Consider the following 27,394-nt stretch of genomic DNA (forward strand, 5'->3'; position numbering starts at 1 on the left):
TCCTGATGCAAGGGGAATTGCCAGCAGGACCGTTTTGCTTCTACAGAGTGCAAGTCTGTGACACTTGCACAGTGAGGACCACAGCATGGTCCTCTCATTTGAGGCCTCGAGTGGAGCTTCACAACTGGTGACTGTTTCCTCTTCAACAAAAAGGACAAAGCGATATAAGACTGTAATGAAATAAACTTGAATTATTATGCTTCAGCTGTAGTAAGACACAAATGTACCTGCATCCAGAGTTCCCCCTTCTGATTGCTGTGGCTCTGCTGACACACCACCATTAGGTTGTTGACCTAAAGATTAGGTTAGAAAGACAACTCAATGGCAAAGTCATAAACCGGGGAATTATTTTATGAAATAGAAGTTAATGTTACTGTGTAACATTAAGTTAATGTTTGACATTAACCTATAATCACTTGGCCCAAGTGTGACAGGGTAACGTTGTGCAGTTGCTTAAGTTGTAGACCCCTTCTTAACTGACGGTCCAGTATTTTATCATGTTGCTGGTTGTTTCGGTGTTCCAGAATGTTCCGCATCAGGAATATATGAGCAGAGGGCCCCATGTTATTTAAGAAATAGTTGTTTTTTCGCAGAGAAGAGAACAGTTGCTCAGCAGCCTGGCTATTTAGGTTGGCCTGAAGTTCCGGTGAGATTTGGATGCGTCTGAGTACATCCTGTGGGTCTTTGGTGTTGGCCTGATGGAATTTGTCATATACGACATAGTGGTCACTGGATCCTGTAACAGGATGGCCATTTGGTTCTGGGTTCGCAAGTTATCAACCAGCCATGGGAGATTTATTTTAAGGTTGCCATGGCAGCAGCCTCAACATTTTCATTTGTTGGCTCAGCGAGCCTTCCCTCATTGGGGTGGAACGGAGGGCTTTCTGCACTCTTAAATTTGCATGGGCCACCAGTCCACGAGCAAAGTCATACACACAGACATTTGGGAGATGTTTCCAGGATAGTAACATGTCAGCGAAATCCCTAGGGCTTTCTGCTCTCAGGTTGAACTTGACACTGTACACTATCCCATGGGGGCACATAATGACAGACCATCCGCCTATGAGAATACAAAATAAATGTTTAGTCAAATTTCTTTCTGTATTTTAAGAAATAATTGTAATAATTTCACATTTCCACACTCACCAGAGGCCCCCCAAATTGACTGGAAGACTTTGTCGTAGGACTGCCTGCTTTTCATCTCATCCCGTAGCCGGTTAATTAGATCCATGCGAGACCCCTTAGTATCCATATTGCAGCTTTTGCAAAGTTTTCGAATAGTGGATACCTAGGCCATATTACATTAGGACAATAAAAAAGTGAAGGAAAAAAAGTCACCTTTTTCATGTCATTAAAATGAATCTGTGGGTAAAAAGACAAAACTAAAAAAAAGGCATGACTAAAGTATAAAATGCATTTCTCATAGTTTTCTCTGCAACATCACAAAGGGCAGTGATAATGTAATTCAATAAAAGAAGGCATAATCAAGAAAGTTCACTGTGCCTTTTGCTTTAGCAGCTCATCTGCTAAGCGGTCCTCTGTCATATCACCAAGGTTAGGGTTACTGGAGGAGCTCCGTGGTGGCACCTTCTTAAACTCCGTGTTAAGAACTTTGTTGCCTTTACGGGTCTCCCCTCCAACCCAGGGTGACCAGTTGTCGTATTTTGGTTTGACAACAAATGGGTTCTTTGCAGGAGCTTCAAGGAAAAGACAGAGATTTGAATAATGTTAATTCTGAAGGGAAGAATACACAACCACCTGTGCCTGAATTTTAACATCTAGACAGACTTACAATCAAAAAATCCTCGGCTGATCATGTGGTGATCAACAGAATCCCAGAATGAAACTATGTCGTGTTCACCATTAAAATCCTCTCTTGGTTCTTCAAGCTCACTAACTGAAATTGACAAGCATAAAATACAAGTACTCTTAGATCAGATAGTTTTGTAAATAAATCTTTAGTCACAATAATAACATTTGTAAAAGAGTATGTATATGTGTAACTGAAAGGGAGTCATACCCTCAAAATTGAATACTCCTTTTCTGTGGAGGTCCATAATTACCACAGGAGGGTAAAAGCCACAATTGACACAAGAGTATCTGTACTCTGTCTCGCAAAGAGCTTCGAACTGGCAGTATCCTTGAAAAATGAGGTCACTGGCTGGAAACTTAACCTTCAGCAGCTTCTCATGAGAGTTGATGACTCGAGACACAGACACATGATTCTATAGTTAAAAACAGAAGAGTAACAGGAAAATATTATGATTGACAAAAAATACCCAGAAAAGTAGTAAAATTAATCCCAGATATCACTGTGCCTGGACATTTGCATCTGTAAATCACTGCAAATTATGTTTTAAACAGAGAATAACTGTCACAATAAATGTGCCATGTGCCAAACAAACCACATTAGCTGAAATAACTCTTGGAAAACAAATTTAGAACCAGAGCAAATAATTACATTTGTGGCAACATGAGTAGCAACACCTTGTATGGTTTGTGGTTTCACACACACCTGAAGATTGTGCCTCAAATACAGACATAGCTGCAGTGTAATGATGACACGGTCATTGAAGTTGTGGAGGCCATCTGTCCACTCCTGGTATCTGTACACCATCTGACATTTGGTGCATCTTCTATTGTAAGTTGAGATGTCTGCAATAAACATAAAAACATATATTATGATATATCAAATTAACTGTACATGATAAATCAAAAAAAAAATTAATGAACTTACTTTGTATTAAGCCTTCCATGCCAACAATTGTGGCTTTGTTAGTTATTCTAATAGCATTCTCCAGTTTTGGATTGCCTTCACAGAGCTTACAGGTTGTTTCAATAGGAAACAATTGCTGAGGGAAATCTGTTGGAGCTCTGCGGGCTGTCACATCTTCAGGGAGAGTGGTTGGTATTTTTTTGTACTTGTAGACATACCGCACACTTCTCTCCGTCTCTGCAGTGGGGTGACTGACAGAGTGAGTTGTCGTTGCTGGTGTGGTGGTTGGTGGCACCGTCTTGAAAAGGTGCTTGTGTGTCTGGAAAAGGTGCCACTTTGCAATGTATTTGTGAGTACAAGATGCACGTGCCTTAGCGCAGGGACAATGCCAGGTGTTTTTTTTAATGTTATACGTTACAAAGACTCTCCCTAAAGTGCTGTAATGTTGCAATTTTGGTTCATGAATGGAAAGGCAGATATGATTTTTTGAACCAGTAAGGTCAACAAGGACAGACAAGGGGACATGTGCTGCTTCTGCTTCTTGTTGCCTTGTTTTGCACACTGCTACTTTAGAGTCTGCAAAAAAACGGTTTTCCACCATTTCCTGGAGGACTTGGTGGTCCAGTTGGTCCTCACTGGCTGTACTGTCACAATAATCCAATGAACGGATGTGATGGCACAAGCTGTGAGAGAGGCCACTTCGCTGTGCAAGCAGGTGGTATTGCCGGCAATCCTCCATCTCACATCTTGTCACATGTTGCTGTCCCCATGTCTTGCGCTGCACATGCACTGGAACACTGAATCCTCTTAAAGTTTTTCTAACAGCATAAAGGCCATTACTTTGATCAACCGATGTACTTCGTAAGTGGGATTGTGCCGTTATGTCTTGTGCTTTGCCATGTTTTCTTTGGATATGTAAAAACAAATTCCTCTTGTACAGGACAACTGGGCAGTGTGGGCACTTTACATGGGTTGGTAGCACATCCTCAGTGACTTGTTCCTCTGCAGCAATGGGCTCCTCTGAAGTTGTAGCTGGGGGTGACTGAGGGTGATCTGGCTCTTCTGGCTCAACAGCAGGGGTCTTTGGGGATGCTGTTGTGTAGGGGGGTGACTGAGGGTGATCTGGCTCTTCTGGCTCAACAGCAGGGGTTTTTGGGGATGCTGTTGTGTAGGGGGGTGACTGAGGGTGATCTGGCTCTTCTGGCTCAACAGCAGGGGTTTTTGGGGATGCTATTGTGTAGGAATGGTCCATTTCAATGGCTGAAACCAAAGCTGGCAGTGAATATAAATGGTCCACACTCATTGATGATGACACAGTAGGGTGGGTCTCTGATAAGGGCGGTTGAGAGGGTGGAACTGATGGTTGAGAGGGTGAAACCGGTGTGAGCTGGGGCACATCACATTTGTTTTGACAGTCTGTGACATGTGTGGTAATGGCCTCTTTCCGAATTATTGTTGAACAACAAAATGGACAATGGAAATGTCCTCCATTTCTGCACTGCAGATTACATCTGCAGATGATATTTCCTAAAAATAAAGAATTAGCCGTAAAAGAAAATCATATGAGAAAACATCCTATATAGAGTATAATACAGATGTGTTTTTCCTCATTATAAACAGTTACCGGTATGTCCATTTCAAAAAGTGAAACTTCTCCAAGGAGTGCTACAAGTAGGAATCTCTTGAGAGTAACTTGCTTTCTTTGATAAACTTATCAGACATCAAAGGAGTGCAACCCAGTGTAAGACTGGTTAAAACATTACCTTAGACATGCAAAAACACAAGTATCATTCAAAATGACATGTACAGGCATATGATCTAAATAATATATTTAATCATGGCCATACCATTGAAATGCACTGCATTTGCCACATGATTCCGAAGGTGCCTGTGGATGACGCTCTCACGTTTTGTGTTGAATGAGGGGCAGAGAGGACACCCCAAACCAGACGGCAACACGGAGTAGATCAGGCTGTCGCCCTCTTTTAATATAGAAGGATGCATCTGGAAGAAAAGAATGGATGAATGAATGAATAAATGTGTGTGTTGTACAAACAAACAAGGCAACAAAGTTCTTAACACGGAGTTTGAGAACAGCAGCACTGTTTATTAAAACCGGTGCTGTGTGTGTGTGTTGTTGTGCTACTGTGCGCAATGGCACAGGCTGCACTTGTCAAGTGTGTCCCGATTGCTCTTAATTATACAACAGTTAGTTCCGACCGGTCCCAACCGAGCAATTTGATTGGACAACGAGACATTCCATAGTGCTGATATACAGTATAACAGCACTGGGACTTTTCACAGACAGTATCACTCCGCTGTTCAGCTGGACAGGACCTAAATCAGAGCCACGCTCCCCATACAGGAGCTGCCCCATCTCTCTGCTGCTGCTGCTGCTACAGTTATAAACGGACCTGAACATTAAAACCTGGACCTGACCTGGTCCGTCTAATTGGCGATAAATCTCTACTAAACCCGGCTGGGAAAAAAATCGCCGCGGGGGCAACTACGTTTTGACGGTGATGTGTTTTGATATTAGCATTAGCTGTTGTTAGCCACGTAGCTCAGCTACTAGCTTCAACTGTGTTTATATTGATTACATAGCAGATAAACAAATGTAATACGGTAACGATAACCTCTCTGTATGTCTTCACGCTGGTCCTGTTGCTGCGGTGCTAATCAGACACGGGCTCAGAACCAGAACCAGCACTGGAAGCAGCTCGGTGGAGAAGCTTGTAGCTAGTAGCAAGCTAGTATGAAATGTTTATGTGTTGCCTGGCAACAGCCTTGTCTCCCTTCCAGTTGCGGAACGGTTGGCGGAGCCAAAGAAATGATTAAATAAACAAACAAATCATAATCTCTTGTAGTTTATTACTGTTCTAAAATGCGCTCGTAGCACTGTTGTATAAAAGCAATATCACACTCGAGGTCGTGCTGTTGTACTGTATATCAGCACGGTGTGATTATCTGCTAAAATTGCCGTATGAGCTAAGCTAAGCTAAGCTAAGATAATAGCTCGGACAAGAAAAAACAACCTTCACGAGACGTGTCACTCAGTTATTCCACGCATCGCATTTGTAAAAAGCACGAATTACATCCTAAAGATAATACCACACTCGTGGAATGATAATTAAAAAACTATTTTTCTTACCGTTCGTTGAACCGCTCTGTCTACACCAAAGATGGTGGATTTTATGGACTTCTTCCTTCTTCTACACTTTTGGTGCATTACCGCCACCTTCTGTCCTGGAGTGTGAACCAGACTGCACGAAGAACAAACTTCCGCTTGGGACTTCCGGTATGGATTGGATGTATGGCGCCGCCCGTGTCCGCCATATTGACTGCAGTTGGGTCCCTCTCCTCCCCCCAAGGCTGCCCGCCCGGTTTATTCTCTCTTTTACTTTTTGGCGATCATTTGGGGCCCCCTGGTGGCCGGGGCTCGTTTCAATTGAAACGTTTGAAACAGACTGTAGGTAGGCTATTACTGTAAGAGGTTGAAACATAGGTAAGACTAGAAATAAAAAACTGCTCCCCTCCCTACCTACTTTCGAATAACATCTTGAAACCACACTGTAGCCTATATAAAACAAAACTGAGTTTTATTCTTTGGGCTTTCACTCTCAGCATGAGAGTTGTGACGTCTGTTTTTTTCTGTCTTGATTGTATTTTTACAGTTTTGACAAAATCATAAACGATCTTGACCCAGTAAAGGCGTTGTTCACGTCGTACCGTATCTTCCTTCTGTATCTTCAACATCTGTTACATACCAGACTGTAAAAATTACATACCGGTGGGGGCTGATCACGTGGTCTGGCGTGTCAGAGGAAGTTGACGCGTGTGAGCCAATGAGCGTCGAGCTGGCGCACAGGACGTCAGCCATTGGCTGTTTCAAACGACTTAAAAGCTGAACGTTACATCCGCGCGGAGTTTATTCGTTTTCTGCGTCGCCCTGAAAACGCACTGCAGCGGTAAGTTTTCCCCTAAATATTTTCTAAGCAGCAAAATCAATACATTTCAGGGTTCAGCTTTAGTAAACGAGGCAGTCGCGTGAATGTTGCTATATTTATTATGTGTTACTAAGAATGAGCAAAACAAAGCATGTTATAAGTTCGACCGCTTGTGTTTAGCGTCAGGCAGAGCTAACCAGTTGTTTTTGCCTCGATAGCAGAGCCGCAATGTAAACTAACAGTTAACCTACAGTTAGACCACTAAAGTTGATTTCGTGGCGCAATTTACTATCTGAATAGTAACATGAACCCAACAAATGCACATTGTTAACCGTGAAATGCATGTCTCTTGGTGAAGCTTTTCCGGTTCAATTCCCTTGTTTATTGTTAAAGCCTTTGGAAACCTGACTATATATAGTAAAAATGCTTATATTATATCAAAGTCAAGTGCCTCATTAAGCATCCACAAAAGTCTGAGTGACAATAACTATTCACAACTATTAGAAAACCTTGTTTAAAAACAGCTCATTTTGCTATTGACCCCTTGCACGTGACGTCACGTTCCACTCGCGATAGCTCCGGACGCCATGATGGACGGCAAAAGAACAGTGAACGTCAATGTAATTGAATGGGCGCGTTATAGTTTTGTGACATACCGTGGTTGTAGGGTTTCCCCTCCTTTTCCACTGAGCTGGTTCCAGTGCTGGTTCGGAGCCAGAGCCTGACTAGCACCGGTTCTTTGCTTTTCCACCGCTTAAAAACCGGTTATTGGTTCTTAAAACTGGTCTGAAGCACCAACTCCTTGCTGGTTTAGAGCTAAGAACCAGGGCTGGCCACTGGCAGCGGGGTTACATGAACAACAGGACCAGTGTGAAGATATACAGACACGTTATCGATGCCATTATAAGTTAGTTTATCTACAGTGTATAGTCGATGTAAACACAGTTGAAGCTAACTAGCTGAGCTACATGCTGTGGCTAACAACAGCTAACGCTCGTAGTAAACATAGCACCGTCACAACGTAGTTGCCGCCGTCGGATCGCGCCGATTACAACGAAGACGGCTTCCCGTTTTCTTTTATTTTTCAGCCGGCTTTAATCAGAGAATGATCACTAATTATACAGACGTCGGGTCAGGTCTTCAACACCCACGGGTCGGACCAGGTTTTACTTTCCAGGTCTGTTAACTGTAGTTAGCAGCAGCAAAGACAGCAGCAGCTGCTGTATGGGGAGTGTGGCACTGACTTGACGTTAACTCCTTAGCAGTGGAAAAAGCACAGAAAACTGAGATATTCTACGGTGAATAACAAAAAAACAAACGGATTATTGCAACGGGTGTGTAGATATTCTATTTAAAATAAGTGATAATGCTGTAAGGTTGTAGTGTGAAGTGATCGAGCCACATTGTTGGACGGCACCCATACAGTCCATAGACAGTACATTATCACTGAGCACTTTCTGCCGTCCGTCATGGTGTCGCCTCTCGCGTAACGTTCTAATTGTGACGTAGCTGCAAGGGGTCAATTGAGGCACTGTTGAGGCCACTGGTCAGGACAGTGTGGGCGTGGCAGATAACGCTATGATTGACAGCTCCATTGTCATAGCAACACGTCAATGGCGACCGTTAAAAAAAAAAAAGTCCTCACTGGAGGACGTGCATCGATTGATTGATGCTATTTAGCAGCTAACTAGTCTACCAGCTTCGTTTTGGAGCATCATAACCGTCTGTGGTCGTAGTCTCACAGAAAAAAAAAGAAGCTTTTAACCGTCACTCATGTCTGTGTGAGCGCCAGGAGGGGCTGACTGACACACACACACAGAGACAAGGCAGGTCGCACTGGAAAGCTAATAATGCTAAAAGCTAATCGCCAATTTACACACACCCTCCCTCCCTCCCCTCACCCCCCCCAAAAACCGGCTGTATCGGCTGCATGTAGAGAGGAGTTGTGAGGAGTTGTGGGCACACACACAGACAGACAGACTGACACACAGACACAGACAAGGTAGGTCGCGCTGGAAAGCTAATAAATGCTAAATGCTAATCGCCACACTGGTTGACATGGCTCTGGTTGTGAGGACTTCAGAGGAGTGGTGGAGCGACCGTTAGCAGAACGGTTTTGTTCGCTGCCACTGGGGGGCTGGGTGAGAGAACTGACGTGGCGATTTATGAGTGGTAGGATTTATTGCGTGATAAATCCCAGAGATAACTCCGCCCAATTCAAACCTACTGTACAAAACCTTAAAAGACAAATATTTTCAATTTGGATGGAAACTTTTTTCTAATTATTTTTACATGTTTAATAATATGTACATAAGACCCTAAAATACATGGTTAGGAGGCTTTGGTGGATTTGGGTTTCCAGAGGCTTTAACTTACAGGCGATACCACCCATCGAAAAGCAGTTATTAGCTGTACTAACGTTAGCCCAGCTTTAGTTCCTAGCCTGGTTGCTAATACTAAATGCAGGTTGTTAAGCAGGGGATGTGGTTGTTGACCCTGTTTACTGGTTTCTTCTGTAGGTGAACTGAGGAAGAGTCATGGCTACGAGCGACTCGGAGCTGTACGAGTTCGACGCCCCGTCCCACGTCGTGGACCTCAGAGAGCTGGCTAGCGCAGACATAGACGACAAGCGGTTTGGTGAGTCTCCTTCAACACGCACAACTCTTTATTTGTGCCACAGCCGGCTACAGCAGCATTTTTTCTTTTCAACGTAGTGGGTGTACTCCTCACAGCAAACTTACCCTGGACAGTGTTTTGTTTTTAGGACCAGGTCGCTCTTTGTTGCTTCCTCATGCAGTCAGAAAAGCCACTGGACAAGAGTGATTAAATAACATAAGAAAGAAGTCATGTAAACCGATTCCTGCAGCAGTGATGCTTTGAAGCATTGTTCTTGTTTTGGTTAGACGTGAACTCTACACCACTGTATGAACTGATCTGTGTTAAGTACATTGCACTTGGCTGTTTTTGTTTATCCGCTTGACACCAGCCAGGTCTGTTTAAGGTTTTTAAGGTATGGCTTGGTATGGTGTATATTTCTGCTTGTGAACTGCTTGCAGTTTTTGATGTTTTTTGTCTCTGTTTTCATCAACTTGTACAGCACTTTGATCTAAAGTGCTTTATAAATACATTTAATACTGCTATTTATTAATTATACAAAGAGTGAATTTCTATGTTTGTCTCCTTTAATTTTATTAGTGACCCTGTTTGAAATGCTATGTTATGGTATTATGCATTTCACATGACCATGATTAAAGTTTCCTGTTACCACAAACTTGGAGCTCTTAAACTGAAACTGGTTTTGAAAACGGGCTAGCCTATAGTACGTATGTTTTTTTAAATGCCCATCTTAGAATATTTCTCGACTCAACTGTTGACTGTGTCAATACAGACCAACAGGCCGTGGGTGCAGATGCTCCCCTCGCTACTCCAATGGGAAGAAGCAACATGCCTGATAAACCAACGGCCACTGTGTGTCCTACAGTCGAGACAGATGTGGATGCTGGTTAGTGTTCTTTACATTATAGCGATTTATTTATGTGCATAATTCTCTGCCCTGTAATTTGAGTTGGTCCTGAAAAGGAAATTCAGCCATTTCAATTGATAACGCTTGTTTAATGTGGATTGATCTATGTTCTAGGTCCTGGCACTTCCACATCGCCACCTGGAAATGTCACGTCCTGGGGTCCTGAAACGCAGACAGGTGGCCAATCAAGGAGGACCATCAATAAAGCCCCTGCCCAACCACGCAGGTACGGTTCCTAATCAGCTCGCCAGTCTGAGCTGATTAATGTTTGAGAGTGAGCACAGGACAAGGATGTGCTGAGTGACTTAATGCACAGCTCATCCTATATATCGTTAGCCTCATAGCATAATTGCCTAAGTCATATTCGAACATTTTCGGGAAAATAGAAAAAACACAATTTCTAGCAAGCGCAATGGTATTTTTTTTTGATAATGTAACAGCAAGTTCAACCAGACCTGTGAACAAGTTTGAAAAAAAAATAAGACACAACATCAACTCCATAACAAAGAAAAGTGACTTAGGCAGAATATGTCATGACTTAGGCAATTTTGTCTCTTACAGTACATAATGTATATAATGATAACATAACCAAGTCTAACCTTATCTAAGGCGTTTTAAAGTCTAATCTTAACAAAGTTGTTTTAAAGTTTAGCCTTATTAAAATTAAGGGGGGGGGGGGCTGTGATCCTACCCGTGCAGGGAAGTTACATAGTGCAGTTTCAGCCGATGCGACCCGGCTCAGGCTGCAGCGGCAGCACCATTCATCCTATTAACCATTTTTCTACCATTGCAATGAGTCTGGAAACATTATTTTAAGGCCGAAAAACTCTGCAATATTGCTTTAACCTTACCTAAGTTGTTTTAACCTTAACTAAGTTGTTTTACCCTCACCTAAGTTGTTTTTAACCTTGCCTAAGTTGTTTTTAACCTTGCCTAAGTTGTTTTTAACCTTGCCTAAGTTGTTTTACCCTCACCTAAGTTGTTTTAATCTTAACGAAGTTGTTTTAACCTTAACTAAGTTGTTTTTCCCTCACCTAAGTTGTTTTAACCTTAACTAAGTTGTTTTAACCATACCTCAGTTGTTTGAACAATATCAAAGTTGTTTTAACCGAACCTCAGTTGTTTGAACAATATCAAAGTTGTTTGAACAATATCAAAGTTGTTTTAACCTTAAAGCAGAAGTGAGTGATATATTTGTGTTAATATAAGTCTTAAATAGTTATATCTTCCGACAGCAATCACTTACATAGAGTGTTTGGACTGAAACACGGGTCTCTCAGTCCCTCTGCTCTGCTCTGAGCCGAAGAGAAAACATTTATCGTATCCTACAGTTTTTATCCAATGAGGAGAGAGAACGGCATGCAGGGCTGTGTGTGCAGCCAAGGAACGCCGTGAATGTGGTGACGTAGCGACGAGGACTGTTATGGTGCGTTCAAGGAAACTCGTATTTTTCCGACCGTGAAGTGGTACCAGTTCGATCTGGTACGAGTTCACCGGTCGGAAGTTACGAGTGGCCGTTATAGTGACTTTCACCGGTAAAACAGGTCGGAAAAACACGAGTGGGTTGCCTGGAACGCTACAAAGTCGTAAGTTGTGACTTGAAGCTGTAATTTACGATTTCAAAAGCCTGCCTGGAACGCAGCATTAGCGAAAACGACCGGATCACTCACTTCTGCTTTAACTAAGTTGTTTTAACCTTAGTTATTTTAAATGTCAAACCTTAACCAAAGTTTTAATTAGATGCTATGTGAACTCCTTTTCAGCTGTCTAATGATGAGGGAGGTCATCATAGTACTGGTGGTCCCAATATTTAAATTAAAAAGCATTTTCAGAAATGCTTTTTCATTTTAAGAATGCATCTGCATCATTTGACTGATTAATCAACAACCATACTAGTTGGATTTTCATTTTCTTCTTCATAACTGCATATTTTATGCCATAATAAAAAAACAAAGAGCATTGACAAGGCATTTTGAATTATGTGCACTATTTTGCAGATCATGAGAATGAAAATGCAAATAGGATTGATGATTAAATCAAATAATGCAGCCACATTCTTATAATGAAAAAGACTTAAAGGGATAGTTCACCCAAAATTCAAATTTCACTCATTATCTACTCACCCTCATGTCGACGAAAGGCTGGGAGAATTTTCAGAGTCTCGGAGTTACGGGGGGGTCCGCGCAGCAGTATTTGTCCATATAATGGTTGTGAATGGTGCTCACTTTTCTTCGTCCAAAAAGACACACCAAAAAACATCCAAATACCTCCATACTGCTCGTCTGTAATTTCCCTCTTGTATTGAAGCCCCGACATGAGAAATTGTTCCGAAAAAAAATTAAATAAGTCTATATTTTAAGCTTGTTTGTAGTGGAAGCTCCCAGTGTCTCAGTTCACTGCTCTTCCTGTGCACTGACAGGCGGAACAATTTCTCATGTCGGCTCTTCAATACAAGAGGGACATTACAGACGAGCAGTATGGAGGTATTTGGATGTTTTTTGGTGTGTCTTTTTGGACGAAGAAAGGTGAGCACCATTCACAACCATCATATGGACAAATACTGCTGTGCGGACCCCCCCCCCCCCCCCCCCCCCCCCCCCCCCCCCCCCCCGTAACTCCGAGAAGGCAGGGAGGACTCTGAAATTTGAATTTTGGGTGAACTATCCCTTTAATCATCATGATTTAATTCCATATTACCAAGAATACTTATTTTATTTCTAGTCAAAACAAATATCTTTACACTAAAATTAAGTTTTGCTAGCATTAGCTAGCTCTTACACTACATCATATCTTGTTGCTGAAATGTGATTACAAGTTTAAACACACAGTTCCTAATCTCCTTGATTGACTGAGAGTACATTTACTATCTAGAAAGTTGAAGGAATGAACCAGTTTACCAGATGAATCGAACAGAAGATCTAATGCTTCACTTATGTTCAACTTTCGTGTGCAATCAGCCATCTTTGTATATAGTGGCAAAATTGCCTAAGTCAAAAAGATGACTTAGGCAGATAGTGATTTTGGACTCTAAAAAGTCTTCTGATTGGTTGAGGACATAGCCAATAAGGCAAGGTGATGCAGCAGTGGTAGGAGAGGAAAGTTAGGCAGATATCTCAATTTGGCCAAAAAATGACTTAGGCAATTATGCTATGAGGCTAACGATATGCTACAAAATATCCTTCATCCCCTCTGCAATAACCACCCTGAACAATAAAAAATGAACACTTTGCTGCAGCCCCCTTTCTCCTTTTTTAGCATGACTGCACAACGTTTTTGTTTTTAATGTTTTTATATGAGCCTGTCAAAGAAGAATTTCTGTCACTCATGACAGACAATAAAGCTTATCTATTTATCTATCTAGCTCTGTAATGAAGCAAACTTTACCCGTTTGAAATTGTTATAATAAATGAAACTGAAATGTGCTTCAGACGATCCAATACTAGACAAACTTACTGTGGCTCAGTGGTGACATCAAGGCAGGTATTTCTAATTTGCATCAAGATGTGGTTAAGGAAACTTCACCCAAAATCGACTTGGAGAACTGTTTTGGACAATTCAAAAGTGAACTGCCGCCATTATATGAAAACCTGTTTCCAGATAACTGAAAGTTCTCAAACCGTTCCTTGGCATGACGGTGAGTAGAAAATTGGTGAATTATCGATTTTGGGTGAAGTATTCCTTTTTTAAATTGCATCCAAACACAAAGAGTTTGGATGTAAGGTGTTCTGTTCGTGCACATGCAACTATTACAGGAGATAGAAGTTAACTCAACTTGTCACCGTGTTTTTCTATAACTCAGTTTTCTTCCTCCTTTTCAGGGTCTCAAAACGTAAAAGCGTAACCAGCTCTACAGCTCAGCCAACATCCGCTGCACCACCGTCTAAGAAACAGAAAAAGTAAGTGTCCCTGTCAATGAAGCAAACTTTACCCGTTTGAAATTGTTATAATAAATGAAACTGAAATGTGCTTCAGACGATCCAATACTAGACAAACTTACTGTGGCTCAGTGGTGACATCAAGGCAGGTATTTCTAATTTGCATCAAGATGTGGTTAAGGAAACTTCACCCAAAATCGACTTGGAGAACTGTTTTGGACAATTCAAAAGTGAACTGCCGCCATTATATGAAAACCTGTTTCCAGATAACTGAAAGTTCTCAAACCGTTCCTTGGCATGACGGTGAGTAGAAAATTGGTGAATTATCGATTTTGGGTGAAGTATTCCTTTTTTAAATTGCATCCAAACACAAAGAGTTTGGATGTAAGGTGTTCTGTTCGTGCACATGCAACTATTACAGGAGATAGAAGTTAACTCAACTTGTCACCGTGTTTTTCTATAACTCAGTTTTCTTCCTCCTTTTCAGGGTCTCAAAACGTAAAAGCGTAACCAGCTCTACAGCTCAGCCAACATCCGCTGCACCACCGTCTGAGAAACAGAAAAAGTAAGTGTCCCTGTCAATGAAGCAAACTTTACCCGTTTGAAATTGTTATAATAAATGAAACTGAAATGTGCTTCAGACGATCCAATACTAGACAAACTTACTGTGGCTCAGTGGTGACATCAAGGCAGGTATTTCTAATTTGCATCAAGATGTGGTTAAGGAAACTTCACCCAAAATCGACTTGGAGAACTGTTTTGGACAATTCAAAAGTGAACTGCCGCCATTATATGAAAACCTGTTTCCAGATAACTGAAAGTTCTCAAACCGTTCCTTGGCATGACGGTGAGTAGAAAATTGGTGAATTATCGATTTTGGGTGAAGTATTCCTTTTTTAAATTGCATCCAAACACAAAGAGTTTGGATGTAAGGTGTTCTGTTCGTGCACATGCAACTATTACAGGAGATAGAAGTTAACTCAACTTGTCACCGTGTTTTTCTATAACTCAGTTTTCTTCCTCCTTTTCAGGGTCTCAAAACGTAAAAGCGTAACCAGCTCTACAGCTCAGCCAACATCCGCTGCACCACCGTCTGAGAAACAGAAAAAGTAAGTGTCCCTGTCAATGAAGCAAACTTTACCCGTTTGAAATTGTTATAATAAATGAAACTGAAATGTGCTTCAGACGATCCAATACTAGACAAACTTACTGTGGCTCAGTGGTGACATCAAGGCAGGTATTTCTAATTTGCATCAAGATGTGGTTAAGGAAACTTCACCCAAAATCGACTTGGAGAACTGTTTTGGACAATTCAAAAGTGAACTGCCGCCATTATATGAAAACCTGTTTCCAGATAACTGAAAGTTCTCAAACCGTTCCTTGGCATGACGGTGAGTAGAAAATTGGTGAATTATCGATTTTGGGTGAAGTATTCCTTTTTTAAATTGCATCCAAACACAAAGAGTTTGGATGTAAGGTGTTCTGTTCGTGCACATGCAACTATTACAGGAGATAGAAGTTAACTCAACTTGTCACCGTGTTTTTCTATAACTCAGTTTTCTTCCTCCTTTTCAGGGTCTCAAAACGTAAAAGCGTAACCAGCTCTACAGCTCAGCCAACATCCGCTGCACCACCGTCTGAGAAACAGAAAAAGTAAGTGTCCCTGTCAATGAAGCAAACTTTACCCGTTTGAAATTGTTATAATAAATGAAACTGAAATGTGCTTCAGACGATCCAATACTAGACAAACTTACTGTGGCTCAGTGGTGACATCAAGGCAGGTATTTCTAATTTGCATCAAGATGTGGTTAAGGAAACTTCACCCAAAATCGACTTGGAGAACTGTTTTGGACAATTCAAAAGTGAACTGCCGCCATTATATGAAAACCTGTTTCCAGATAACTGAAAGTTCTCAAACCGTTCCTTGGCATGACGGTGAGTAGAAAATTGGTGAATTATCGATTTTGGGTGAAGTATTCCTTTTTTAAATTGCATCCAAACACAAAGAGTTTGGATGTAAGGTGTTCTGTTCGTGCACATGCAACTATTACAGGAGATAGAAGTTAACTCAACTTGTCACCGTGTTTTTCTATAACTCAGTTTTCTTCCTCCTTTTCAGGGTCTCAAAACGTAAAAGCGTAACCAGCTCTACAGCTCAGCCAACATCCGCTGCACCACCGTCTAAGAAACAGAAAAAGTAAGTGTCCCTGTCAATGAAGCAAACTTTACCCGTTTGAAATTGTTATAATAAATGAAACTGAAATGTGCTTCAGACGATCCAATACTAGACAAACTTACTGTGGCTCAGTGGTGACATCAAGGCAGGTATTTCTAATTTGCATCAAGATGTGGTTAAGGAAACTTCACCCAAAATCGACTTGGAGAACTGTTTTGGACAATTCAAAAGTGAACTGCCGCCATTATATGAAAACCTGTTTCCAGATAACTGAAAGTTCTCAAACCGTTCCTTGGCATGACGGTGAGTAGAAAATTGGTGAATTATCGATTTTGGGTGAAGTATTCCTTTTTTAAATTGCATCCAAACACAAAGAGTTTGGATGTAAGGTGTTCTGTTCGTGCACATGCAACTATTACAGGAGATAGAAGTTAACTCAACTTGTCACCGTGTTTTTCTATAACTCAGTTTTCTTCCTCCTTTTCAGGGTCTCAAAACGTAAAAGCGTAACCAGCTCTACAGCTCAGCCAACATCCGCTGCACCACCGTCTGAGAAACAGAAAAAGTAAGTGTCCCTGTCAATGAAGCAAACTTTACCCGTTTGAAATTGTTATAATAAATGAAACTGAAATGTGCTTCAGACGATCCAATACTAGACAAACTTACTGTGGCTCAGTGGTGACATCAAGGCAGGTATTTCTAATTTGCATCAAGATGTGGTTAAGGAAACTTCACCCAAAATCGACTTGGAGAACTGTTTTGGACAATTCAAAAGTGAACTGCCGCCATTATATGAAAACCTGTTTCCAGATAACTGAAAGTTCTCAAACCGTTCCTTGGCATGACGGTGAGTAGAAAATTGGTGAATTATCGATTTTGGGTGAAGTATTCCTTTTTTAAATTGCATCCAAACACAAAGAGTTTGGATGTAAGGTGTTCTGTTCGTGCACATGCAACTATTACAGGAGATAGAAGTTAACTCAACTTGTCACCGTGTTTTTCTATAACTCAGTTTTCTTCCTCCTTTTCAGGGTCTCAAAACGTAAAAGCGTAACCAGCTCTACAGCTCAGCCAACATCCGCTGCACCACCGTCTGAGAAACAGAAAAAGTAAGTGTCCCTGTCAATGAAGCAAACTTTACCCGTTTGAAATTGTTATAATAAATGAAACTGAAATGTGCTTCAGACGATCCAATACTAGACAAACTTACTGTGGCTCAGTGGTGACATCAAGGCAGGTATTTCTAATTTGCATCAAGATGTGGTTAAGGAAACTTCACCCAAAATCGACTTGGAGAACTGTTTTGGACAATTCAAAAGTGAACTGCCGCCATTATATGAAAACCTGTTTCCAGATAACTGAAAGTTCTCAAACCGTTCCTTGGCATGACGGTGAGTAGAAAATTGGTGAATTATCGATTTTGGGTGAAGTATTCCTTTTTTAAATTGCATCCAAACACAAAGAGTTTGGATGTAAGGTGTTCTGTTCGTGCACATGCAACTATTACAGGAGATAGAAGTTAACTCAACTTGTCACCGTGTTTTTCTATAACTCAGTTTTCTTCCTCCTTTTCAGGGTCTCAAAACGTAAAAGCGTAACCAGCTCTACAGCTCAGCCAACATCCGCTGCACCACCGTCTGAGAAACAGAAAAAGTAAGTGTCCCTGTCAATGAAGCAAACTTTACCCGTTTGAAATTGTTATAATAAATGAAACTGAAATGTGCTTCAGACGATCCAATACTAGACAAACTTACTGTGGCTCAGTGGTGACATCAAGGCAGGTATTTCTAATTTGCATCAAGATGTGGTTAAGGAAACTTCACCCAAAATCGACTTGGAGAACTGTTTTGGACAATTCAAAAGTGAACTGCCGCCATTATATGAAAACCTGTTTCCAGATAACTGAAAGTTCTCAAACCGTTCCTTGGCATGACGGTGAGTAGAAAATTGGTGAATTATCGATTTTGGGTGAAGTATTCCTTTTTTAAATTGCATCCAAACACAAAGAGTTTGGATGTAAGGTGTTCTGTTCGTGCACATGCAACTATTACAGGAGATAGAAGTTAACTCAACTTGTCACCGTGTTTTTCTATAACTCAGTTTTCTTCCTCCTTTTCAGGGTCTCAAAACGTAAAAGCGTAACCAGCTCTACAGCTCAGCCAACATCCGCTGCACCACCGTCTAAGAAACAGAAAAAGTAAGTGTCCCTGTCAATGAAGCAAACTTTACCCGTTTGAAATTGTTATAATAAATGAAACTGAAATGTGCTTCAGACGATCCAATACTAGACAAACTTACTGTGGCTCAGTGGTGACATCAAGGCAGGTATTTCTAATTTGCATCAAGATGTGGTTAAGGAAACTTCACCCAAAATCGACTTGGAGAACTGTTTTGGACAATTCAAAAGTGAACTGCCGCCATTATATGAAAACCTGTTTCCAGATAACTGAAAGTTCTCAAACCGTTCCTTGGCATGACGGTGAGTAGAAAATTGGTGAATTATCGATTTTGGGTGAAGTATTCCTTTTTTAAATTGCATCCAAACACAAAGAGTTTGGATGTAAGGTGTTCTGTTCGTGCACATGCAACTATTACAGGAGATAGAAGTTAACTCAACTTGTCACCGTGTTTTTCTATAACTCAGTTTTCTTCCTCCTTTTCAGGGTCTCAAAACGTAAAAGCGTAACCAGCTCTACAGCTCAGCCAACATCCGCTGCACCACCGTCTGAGAAACAGAAAAAGTAAGTGTCCCTGTCAATGAAGCAAACTTTACCCGTTTGAAATTGTTATAATAAATGAAACTGAAATGTGCTTCAGACGATCCAATACTAGACAAACTTACTGTGGCTCAGTGGTGACATCAAGGCAGGTATTTCTAATTTGCATCAAGATGTGGTTAAGGAAACTTCACCCAAAATCGACTTGGAGAACTGTTTTGGACAATTCAAAAGTGAACTGCCGCCATTATATGAAAACCTGTTTCCAGATAACTGAAAGTTCTCAAACCGTTCCTTGGCATGACGGTGAGTAGAAAATTGGTGAATTATCGATTTTGGGTGAAGTATTCCTTTTTTAAATTGCATCCAAACACAAAGAGTTTGGATGTAAGGTGTTCTGTTCGTGCACATGCAACTATTACAGGAGATAGAAGTTAACTCAACTTGTCACCGTGTTTTTCTATAACTCAGTTTTCTTCCTCCTTTTCAGGGTCTCAAAACGTAAAAGCGTAACCAGCTCTACAGCTCACCCAACATCCGCTGCACCACCGTCTAAGAAACAGAAAAAGTAAGTGTCCCTGTCAATGAAGCAAACTTTACCCGTTTGAAATTGTTATAATAAATGAAACTGAAATGTGCTTCAGACGATCCAATACTAGACAAACTTACTGTGGCTCAGTGGTGACATCAAGGCAGGTATTTCTAATTTGCATCAAGATGTGGTTAAGGAAACTTCACCCAAAATCGACTTGGAGAACTGTTTTGGACAATTCAAAAGTGAACTGCCGCCATTATATGAAAACCTGTTTCCAGATAACTGAAAGTTCTCAAACCGTTCCTTGGCATGACGGTGAGTAGAAAATTGGTGAATTATCGATTTTGGGTGAAGTATTCCTTTTTTAAATTGCATCCAAACACAAAGAGTTTGGATGTAAGGTGTTCTGTTCGTGCACATGCAACTATTACAGGAGATAGAAGTTAACTCAACTTGTCACCGTGTTTTTCTATAACTCAGTTTTCTTCCTCCTTTTCAGGGTCTCAAAACGTAAAAGCGTAACCAGCTCTACAGCTCAGCCAACATCCGCTGCACCACCGTCTGAGAAACAGAAAAAGTAAGTGTCCCTGTCAATGAAGCAAACTTTACCCGTTTGAAATTGTTATAATAAATGAAACTGAAATGTGCTTCAGACGATCCAATACTAGACAAACTTACTGTGGCTCAGTGGTGACATCAAGGCAGGTATTTCTAATTTGCATCAAGATGTGGTTAAGGAAACTTCACCCAAAATCGACTTGGAGAACTGTTTTGGACAATTCAAAAGTGAACTGCCGCCATTATATGAAAACCTGTTTCCAGATAACTGAAAGTTCTCAAACCGTTCCTTGGCATGACGGTGAGTAGAAAATTGGTGAATTATCGATTTTGGGTGAAGTATTCCTTTTTTAAATTGCATCCAAACACAAAGAGTTTGGATGTAAGGTGTTCTGTTCGTGCACATGCAACTATTACAGGAGATAGAAGTTAACTCAACTTGTCACCGTGTTTTTCTATAACTCAGTTTTCTTCCTCCTTTTCAGGGTCTCAAAACGTAAAAGCGTAACCAGCTCTACAGCTCAGCCAACATCCGCTGCACCACCGTCTAAGAAACAGAAAAAGTAAGTGTCCCTGTCATGTCATCAAGATGTCCTCCTGCCCTGCACTGGTGGCGCCTTCTCTGAACTGGAATAGCAACAAGACTTCATCACTGTGCAACAGCTTTTCAACTGCACTTGTTTGTTCCAGGAGTCCTGTGGAGGACCCTGCTGAGTCTTCGAAGTCGGGCAGCAGGAGTGTGCCAGCTGCACCCACAGGGTAAGACTACTGCTAGTACCACTTGTGAAACTGTTCGTCAGCCTCTTCAAATATTGCATCTCTTTCTTCATTGCTTTTTATTTCTTGTCTTTGCTCTATATTCCTTTCACTGTCTGCTGCTGCGACACTGTTAATTTCCCCATCGTAGGTTCATACGGTGTATTTCTGCTCTAAACTTGGAACTTTTCTGTTCCACTAAGAAATGAAAGTAACAGTGGAAGGACGCAGTTAGCTTCTGGACTCAAGTACTCAATGGCGAGAAGTGGAGATCTAAAATAGATTTTTATTTCTTTTGGGCTGATGACAGGCAGCTTAGCTCTGAGGAGCTGGAGCTGGAGCGCATCAAGAAGCTCCAGAACGAAGTGGCTCTGCATCGCAAGAAGAATGAGGCCAGCGACAAAGCTGCTCTGGCTGGAAGTGAGTAGATCCAACTGTCTCACTTTGTGGGAATGCAACAACACTACTGAATGGATTTGTGTACATGTAGGATAATAGAGGGTACGCGTTTACGTCACTTCCCCCTGGGACACGCCCCTTTCATTCAGACCGAGTGGCAAAACAAACCTCCCTCAATTGGCCATTTAGATTTAAACAGAAACAGAAACTAACCACTGGTCTCTGCCCTCCTCCTACAGTCGGCTATCTACATGTAAATACAGTCACATTGTTTACGCTGTGTTTTTAATTACTTCTGTAACACACAGCGTGTGACCGCGGTATCAGCAGGGTGACAGAAATGCTCATCCTGACTATTACAACCACCACCGTCAAACTGTTAACACACAACACAATTAAACATGTTTCACACATATACAGACACATACAACACAGTATAAGGAAATTAAAATGCCTCGCTGGCTGCAGCCCTGAGGGAATGAGTGCACCATGCGACAAAAAACTTCTTAATTAAATCTGCATAAAAATAAACGGTGTTAAATAAAATATTATACAAAACATAAAATGACATCATCATAAATTATATTTATGGCAGTTAAACTGACACCTCACTTCTATGTTGAAAACCTCTGACATGTCAAACATTAGGATGTGTTGGACTAATTCATCCGTCTAACCATCATCACTATGACACCTGAATCAGAAAAAAAATACTGTTCGAGTGACTTTTTGAGGTTTTGGTAGGTCAAGCATGCTTCGTCTCAAAGATTTAAAATTTTGGCGGCTCTTCCACTCAGTGGGCGTAACCGCAGCGACTACCTAGTACCGTGACGTCACGTGCGTACCCTCTATAAGCTGTTGGTCTGTTATTGTTTGACCGTTGTACCATTGTACCATACCACCAGCGAGCGCTTCATCCAGTGCGTCCCGCATGATGCTTCGCAGACGTGCCTCTCAGGTAAGCGCTTCTTATTCTGACAACTTGGACATTTTCTTGAAACCATGAAGCTCCGTTTGCTGTATTAAATTAAAATGCCACACAATAGTGACACATTTGAACAGCCTTCTGTAAATGTACATACAGCTGTCAGTGCACCCCTCACTTGTTTTTGTTTTTAGGCAAAGACCAATAGAGGCGCCACAGTCCCCAAACCCTTCAACCTGTCCACGGGCAAGAAGAAGACAGAGTCTGGCGCCTACGTGCCCATGGCTCAGCAGATAGTACAGTTTCAGAATCGAACCCCGGACCGCTACCATCTGCGCAGCCGCAAGAGTCAGGAGAGAGGTGGTTCTCTTTGCTTCATCAGTGTTCAGTTGGTGTATTTTTTTTTTTTGCATTAGCATCTAATGATTAACATGTTAAACTGGTTCTAGGGCCGACCGCAGTGAAGGGAGAGCACCTGAAGCTCACCATGCCTCACTCTCCAAACCTGATGACCCGCCAGAGGAGCCGACCCACTGCGACCAAGAGCAGCGCTGAACTGGAGGCTGAAGAGGTGGAGAACCTTCAGAAGTAAGTAGCCTTTAGTCAGCTTCAAGGAGACATAACAACAAAAACACATGTAGAATACAGGCATTTTACCCAGTTTCCTTGGATGTCCACAGTTGAACTGCAGTTTGTTTCAGCAGGATCTAATATTATTACAATTTTGTAAATAACAGCCGATGCAGATATTTACTGTGGCAAATGAATGGAAAATAATTTCCTCTACTAAGACTCTGTCCTCCCCATTGAGAGGGCATGTGTTAAAATGTATCATAAATCATTGGAGCTCCAAAAGCTGAAAAGGTCGATTTATTTATTCAGGATCTCATTTTCGAGGGGGTCCTTCCGCAAAATGCAACAGAGATATGAACAGGGAAATACCAGGCCATTGCCTAAATGAGAAACTTTTTTCTCAGCAATTTTTTGCCTGGTTAAGTAAAGGATGATGATGATGATGATGAAATGAGAAATAAGAATAAGACAAAAAAATTAACATCAGAAACAAGAACAGGGAGTTTGCAAATTGATTGGAAGTGATGTTTTGAAACCATAAAGAGAAGTAATAGACCTAAGCTGGCATAGGAGATGGAGCTTTGAAATAAAATGAACGACGACCAGATTCTTTAGATATTCTAGGAGTACGGAAAAAGAGGTGATCTGTATGTCTAAGGCTGTATTGTTTAAATATGAGGGAAAATTAAGGTGAATGCATTTAAAAGTAAATAATGACCAATGAACATAAGCGTATGTCAGTGGCTGCCTTTTTGTTTCTTTTGCTAGAAACGTTTACTTCGGCCTTGAGTGTTCCTCCTGTCTGCACAGACTCCTGACTGTTGTGTTCTGATCACAGGTTCAGGTTCAAGGCCCAGGAGCTCAACAAGAAAATCCTGGAGCAGCCAGAGGATTTAAAGAAGCCCGCAGTGAAGGAGTCCACAGTACCCACAGGGTTTGAGCTGCAGGTAGAGAAGAGGCTCCAGGAGAGACGGGCAACCAAGAAGCCTCAGGACGACGAAGAGAAGCCCCACACATTCAAGCCGCAGCCTCTGCCCAAAAAGATCCTGGAGGGAGTTGTGGTGAGTTGAAGCCTTGCTGCCAACAGTTCAGAGCCAAGCGCTGAAGTTTACACTTGGCTGGCTGTGATTATTCAGAGGAAACACAAGGCTTTTAAGGTTTGTTCAATAACCAGGTGTAGTAAACAGGATTTCCTCTGATCAACAGGGATTGCCGGAGAAGAAAGTTTTACAAATAACTATACCAGAGTCTCCAGCTTTTGCCCTGAAGAACAGAGTCCGTGTGGAGCGCAAGGTCGAGGAAGTAAGGGCATGTTCTTTTGTCATCAATTAATTTATCGTCAAGTCACTTTTGAAGTTAAAATTGAGAATATTCAGATCCAAGCTTCTCAAATCAAAAACATTTATATTTTCTATTTATGCCTGAGTGTTTTTAGATATAGATCAAACCAAACTGTCAGGATGATAAGTTACAGCACCAATGGTACCCAAATCCCTCCATCCCTGCCATTCCCATGGAAAGGACTAAACCTGGTGTCTCTTGGCAGGAAAAGCGTCCGTCACCAGTGAAGGCCCTTCCGGTGCCTCACTTCGGCCTCCCCTTCCAGCCCCGGCTCCCAGAGACCCACCACGTGGAGGTCTGTCCCTTCTCCTTTGAAGAGAGGGAGCGAGGGAGGAGGGCACTGAAGGAGAAGAGGCTGGAGAAGCAGAACGAAGAGGTGCTGTCACACTTCCCCAGTGTCCTCACACATCCAAACAATAAAGACACAGTAGTGTAAACCACTGTCCTCTGAACTCTCTCCAGGTTCCACAGTTCAAGGCTCAGCCTCTTCTGTCAACGGAGCGCCGCTCCCGGGCGCGCCGCTCCCGGGCGCGCCGCTCCCGGGCGCATCGCGCCCGGGAGCGGCAGGAGTACGAGCGAGTGGCCAGCGAGAAGGAGGCGCTCAGGGCGCTCATGGAGGAGCAGCAAAGACAAGAGGAGGAGCAGAGGAAGAAGGATGAGATCGCCAGGCTACGGCAAGACAAGGTTTGTCTTAATCAGTATTAACTGATTATCATACTGATTATCATGAGGTTTATATCCCATAACAACAAAGACCACATGCAACACCAGGCTGGTATATACACTGCAGTCTTGTGGTCAGCAACCTGTGCCTGCAGCTCCAGTCTGTCTCACAGTTTGTCTTTACTCTCTGCAGGTCCACAAGGCTCAGCCCGTCAGACACTATAGGACTGTTACAGTGAAGAAGAGTGAAGTTCCCCTCACCATACCCCACTCACCAAACTTCTCTGATCGCTTCCGCCTGTGATAAGCCTCCTTCGCTTCTCTGTTCAAAATTTGCATCTTTTTCTACTCCAGACGTTTGGGGAAAATGTAATATAATAATAATAATATAAACCTGTGTATTTTATTTTCTAAAGCTCAATAAAGTTATCAAATGGCAGCTGTCGTCGTCATGGATTTTTTTCTTATGTGAAGGAGTAGGTTCATTTCCTCTTGTTGGTGCAAGCTATTTTTAGAATGGCGGAGCAGAGCCGTGAGTTGCTCAGAGCTACGCTACGGAGGCTCATGGAATTTCTTGGTTTCACTCATCAAACTCGAAAACAACTCCGTCTCGTAACATTCCGTTAGCGTGGTGAATGTGCAGGTCACAACTTGCATTTTGGAGTTGTTGGATTGTGTATTTGCTGAGCAGTTGCAGCTCTGCTCCGCCGTTCTAAAAATGGCTTGTACTGACAATTTAAGGTAACAAACCTACTGCTAAGACTATAGGGGCGGCAGTGGCTCAGGCGGTAGAGTGGGACTATGGCAATGGGCCAATTTGCCAAAATGTTGAACTATCCCTTTTAAGGTGTGGAGTTTCTGTGGCCTTTTTGTGAGGTGGTCCTGTATAGTGGTACATTGTCTGCAGGAGATTCCGACTTGCTCGCCCACCAGGAGCTCTGTGTGTTTGTGTGCACAGGGGCTGCTAAAAAAACCTTTCTTAAGCACTGAACTAGTGCCTGAATATATGAATCTCATCTCCAGTATGTTCTTAGTTGTTCCATTACCCCAGTGTTAACCCTTCATTCACTTCAGACTCACTTCAGTTGGGTTCGCTCACTGTTTTATTAAAGTTGGGCTCAAAAAAACAACAGCAAAATGGCTTGTAACATCAAATGACAAGTGTTACTTTGCTGATTGACAGCAATGTACAGAAGGACAGTGCTCTGATCCCAATATGACCATGGTTAGAAGGCAGCAATGTTGCAAATATATATAAAAAAAGACAGTCTGGGTTTTATCAAATAAAATATACACAGAATAAATAGATGCGTAACAGGCTTTGGAGTGTCTGTTAAAGACAGAGTGAGTAGAGAAACTGCTTTGGATACATAAAAGGGCACAATTTCTGTAACTTGAAAGTAAAATTCAACAACAAAGTTTTTACAAAAGCATCTAAAGGTCAAATTTTGATTTATTCCTGAGAGAGCTTAAGGCACAACGGGATCGTTTGTGATCCACACCAGACCCTCCAGACCATACAGGAGCTTTAGATTTGGAGCCGAGAGAACAGCTGCACCAGAGCAGCTCCATGTGTGATGACCACAAAGTGATGACTCGGCACTCAGGTGCCGTGTGCATGTCCACAATCAACAAAACATCACTTCCTGCCCTGGAAGAGTCCCCTGTCTCCAGGTGTCTCTGTGTTTGCATCGAGAGGAATAATGAAGGTTATTTAACTGCATGTGGACACAGGACCTGAGTCTGAGGTCCAGGGCCGCTGCACAGTTTGCTTGCAATGATAATCCAGTCTTGACAACATTAATAACATTCTTAGTTCTGCTCACACTCATTATAACAATTAGTGCCTCTCAGTGATGTATGCTGGCTGCTGTTTTTGTCTCTTAGGGTTTGAACGGCATGATACTTTGTCTTAATATCTCGTTTTTCTGCCACCACACACATCTGTAATATGTTCAGGAAGTTCATGGAAAAAAGGAAACGGGTCATCACTCCAGATCAGAGAACAAAGAGCAGCTGTGATGCTGAATGATGTGGACAGCATGTTTGTGTGTGTCCTGTTTGGTCTGGACTAGCCGGTGAGGTGTGTGCCACCTTCAGGGGTGGTTCAGGGATCCACAAAGGACACTGCGATGTAGCGGACGCCGGCCGTGGTGGGCAGGCCTTCGTGGTAGTGGGTGAGGCGGCCGGGGTGCATGAGGGCCCAGCCTTTCCGAGGAGCCTGAACGGAGCAGTTGTAGCGCAGGAACCGGCATCCACCACCCTGATCCAACGAAAGGTTGTTTAGCATGATGTCTGATACTGTAGCAATAACCACTGAGTACTGCTTAAAGCTATGGTCTACGATTTGGAGGATAGGTAATTATTAATAACATCGTTTATACGGCGATTATAGTCCTGTGGTCCGATCTACACAATATAAATAGCAAAAAGAACCAAAAAAATCCATTCAGTCTATCAGCCGTGGGCCTGCATAGAAATTGACCAATGGGCGTTGCGCGCATTGGCTCGTATCCTCCATCCAATCCCCTCGTCTCCCCTGCTCCTCCTCTTTTTGCTATTTATATTGTGTAGATCGGACCACAGGGCTATAATCGCCGTATAAACGATGTTATTAATAATTACCTATCCTCCAAATCGTAGACCATAGCTTTAAATAATGTACTAATATGACTACAGAGGGCTCATGC

General features: G+C 42.1%; 1 protein-coding gene across 1 annotated transcript; it reads left to right on the forward strand.

Moving 5' to 3' along the window:
* Positions 1-9,200: 9,200 nt before the first annotated feature.
* LOC310988912 (targeting protein for Xklp2-like) lies at positions 9,201-25,008 on the forward strand (the record flags this gene model as incomplete). The annotated part of the gene is made up of 14 exons (XM_083975713.1): positions 9,201-9,300; positions 10,052-10,165; positions 10,301-10,412; positions 20,533-20,610; positions 20,738-20,806; positions 21,114-21,223; positions 22,108-22,160; positions 22,322-22,487; positions 22,577-22,715; positions 23,539-23,761; positions 23,907-24,002; positions 24,247-24,417; positions 24,504-24,725; positions 24,898-25,008. 14 exons carry the CDS (start codon positions 9,201-9,203, stop codon positions 25,006-25,008), a joined length of 1,764 nt encoding a protein of 587 aa, XP_083831839.1.
* Positions 25,009-27,394: the final 2,386 nt, after the last annotated feature.

The sequence above is a fragment of the Trachurus trachurus genome (assembly GCF_905171665.1).
Source record: "Trachurus trachurus genome assembly, chromosome: 7".
Lineage (NCBI taxonomy): Eukaryota > Metazoa > Chordata > Actinopteri > Carangiformes > Carangidae > Trachurus > Trachurus trachurus.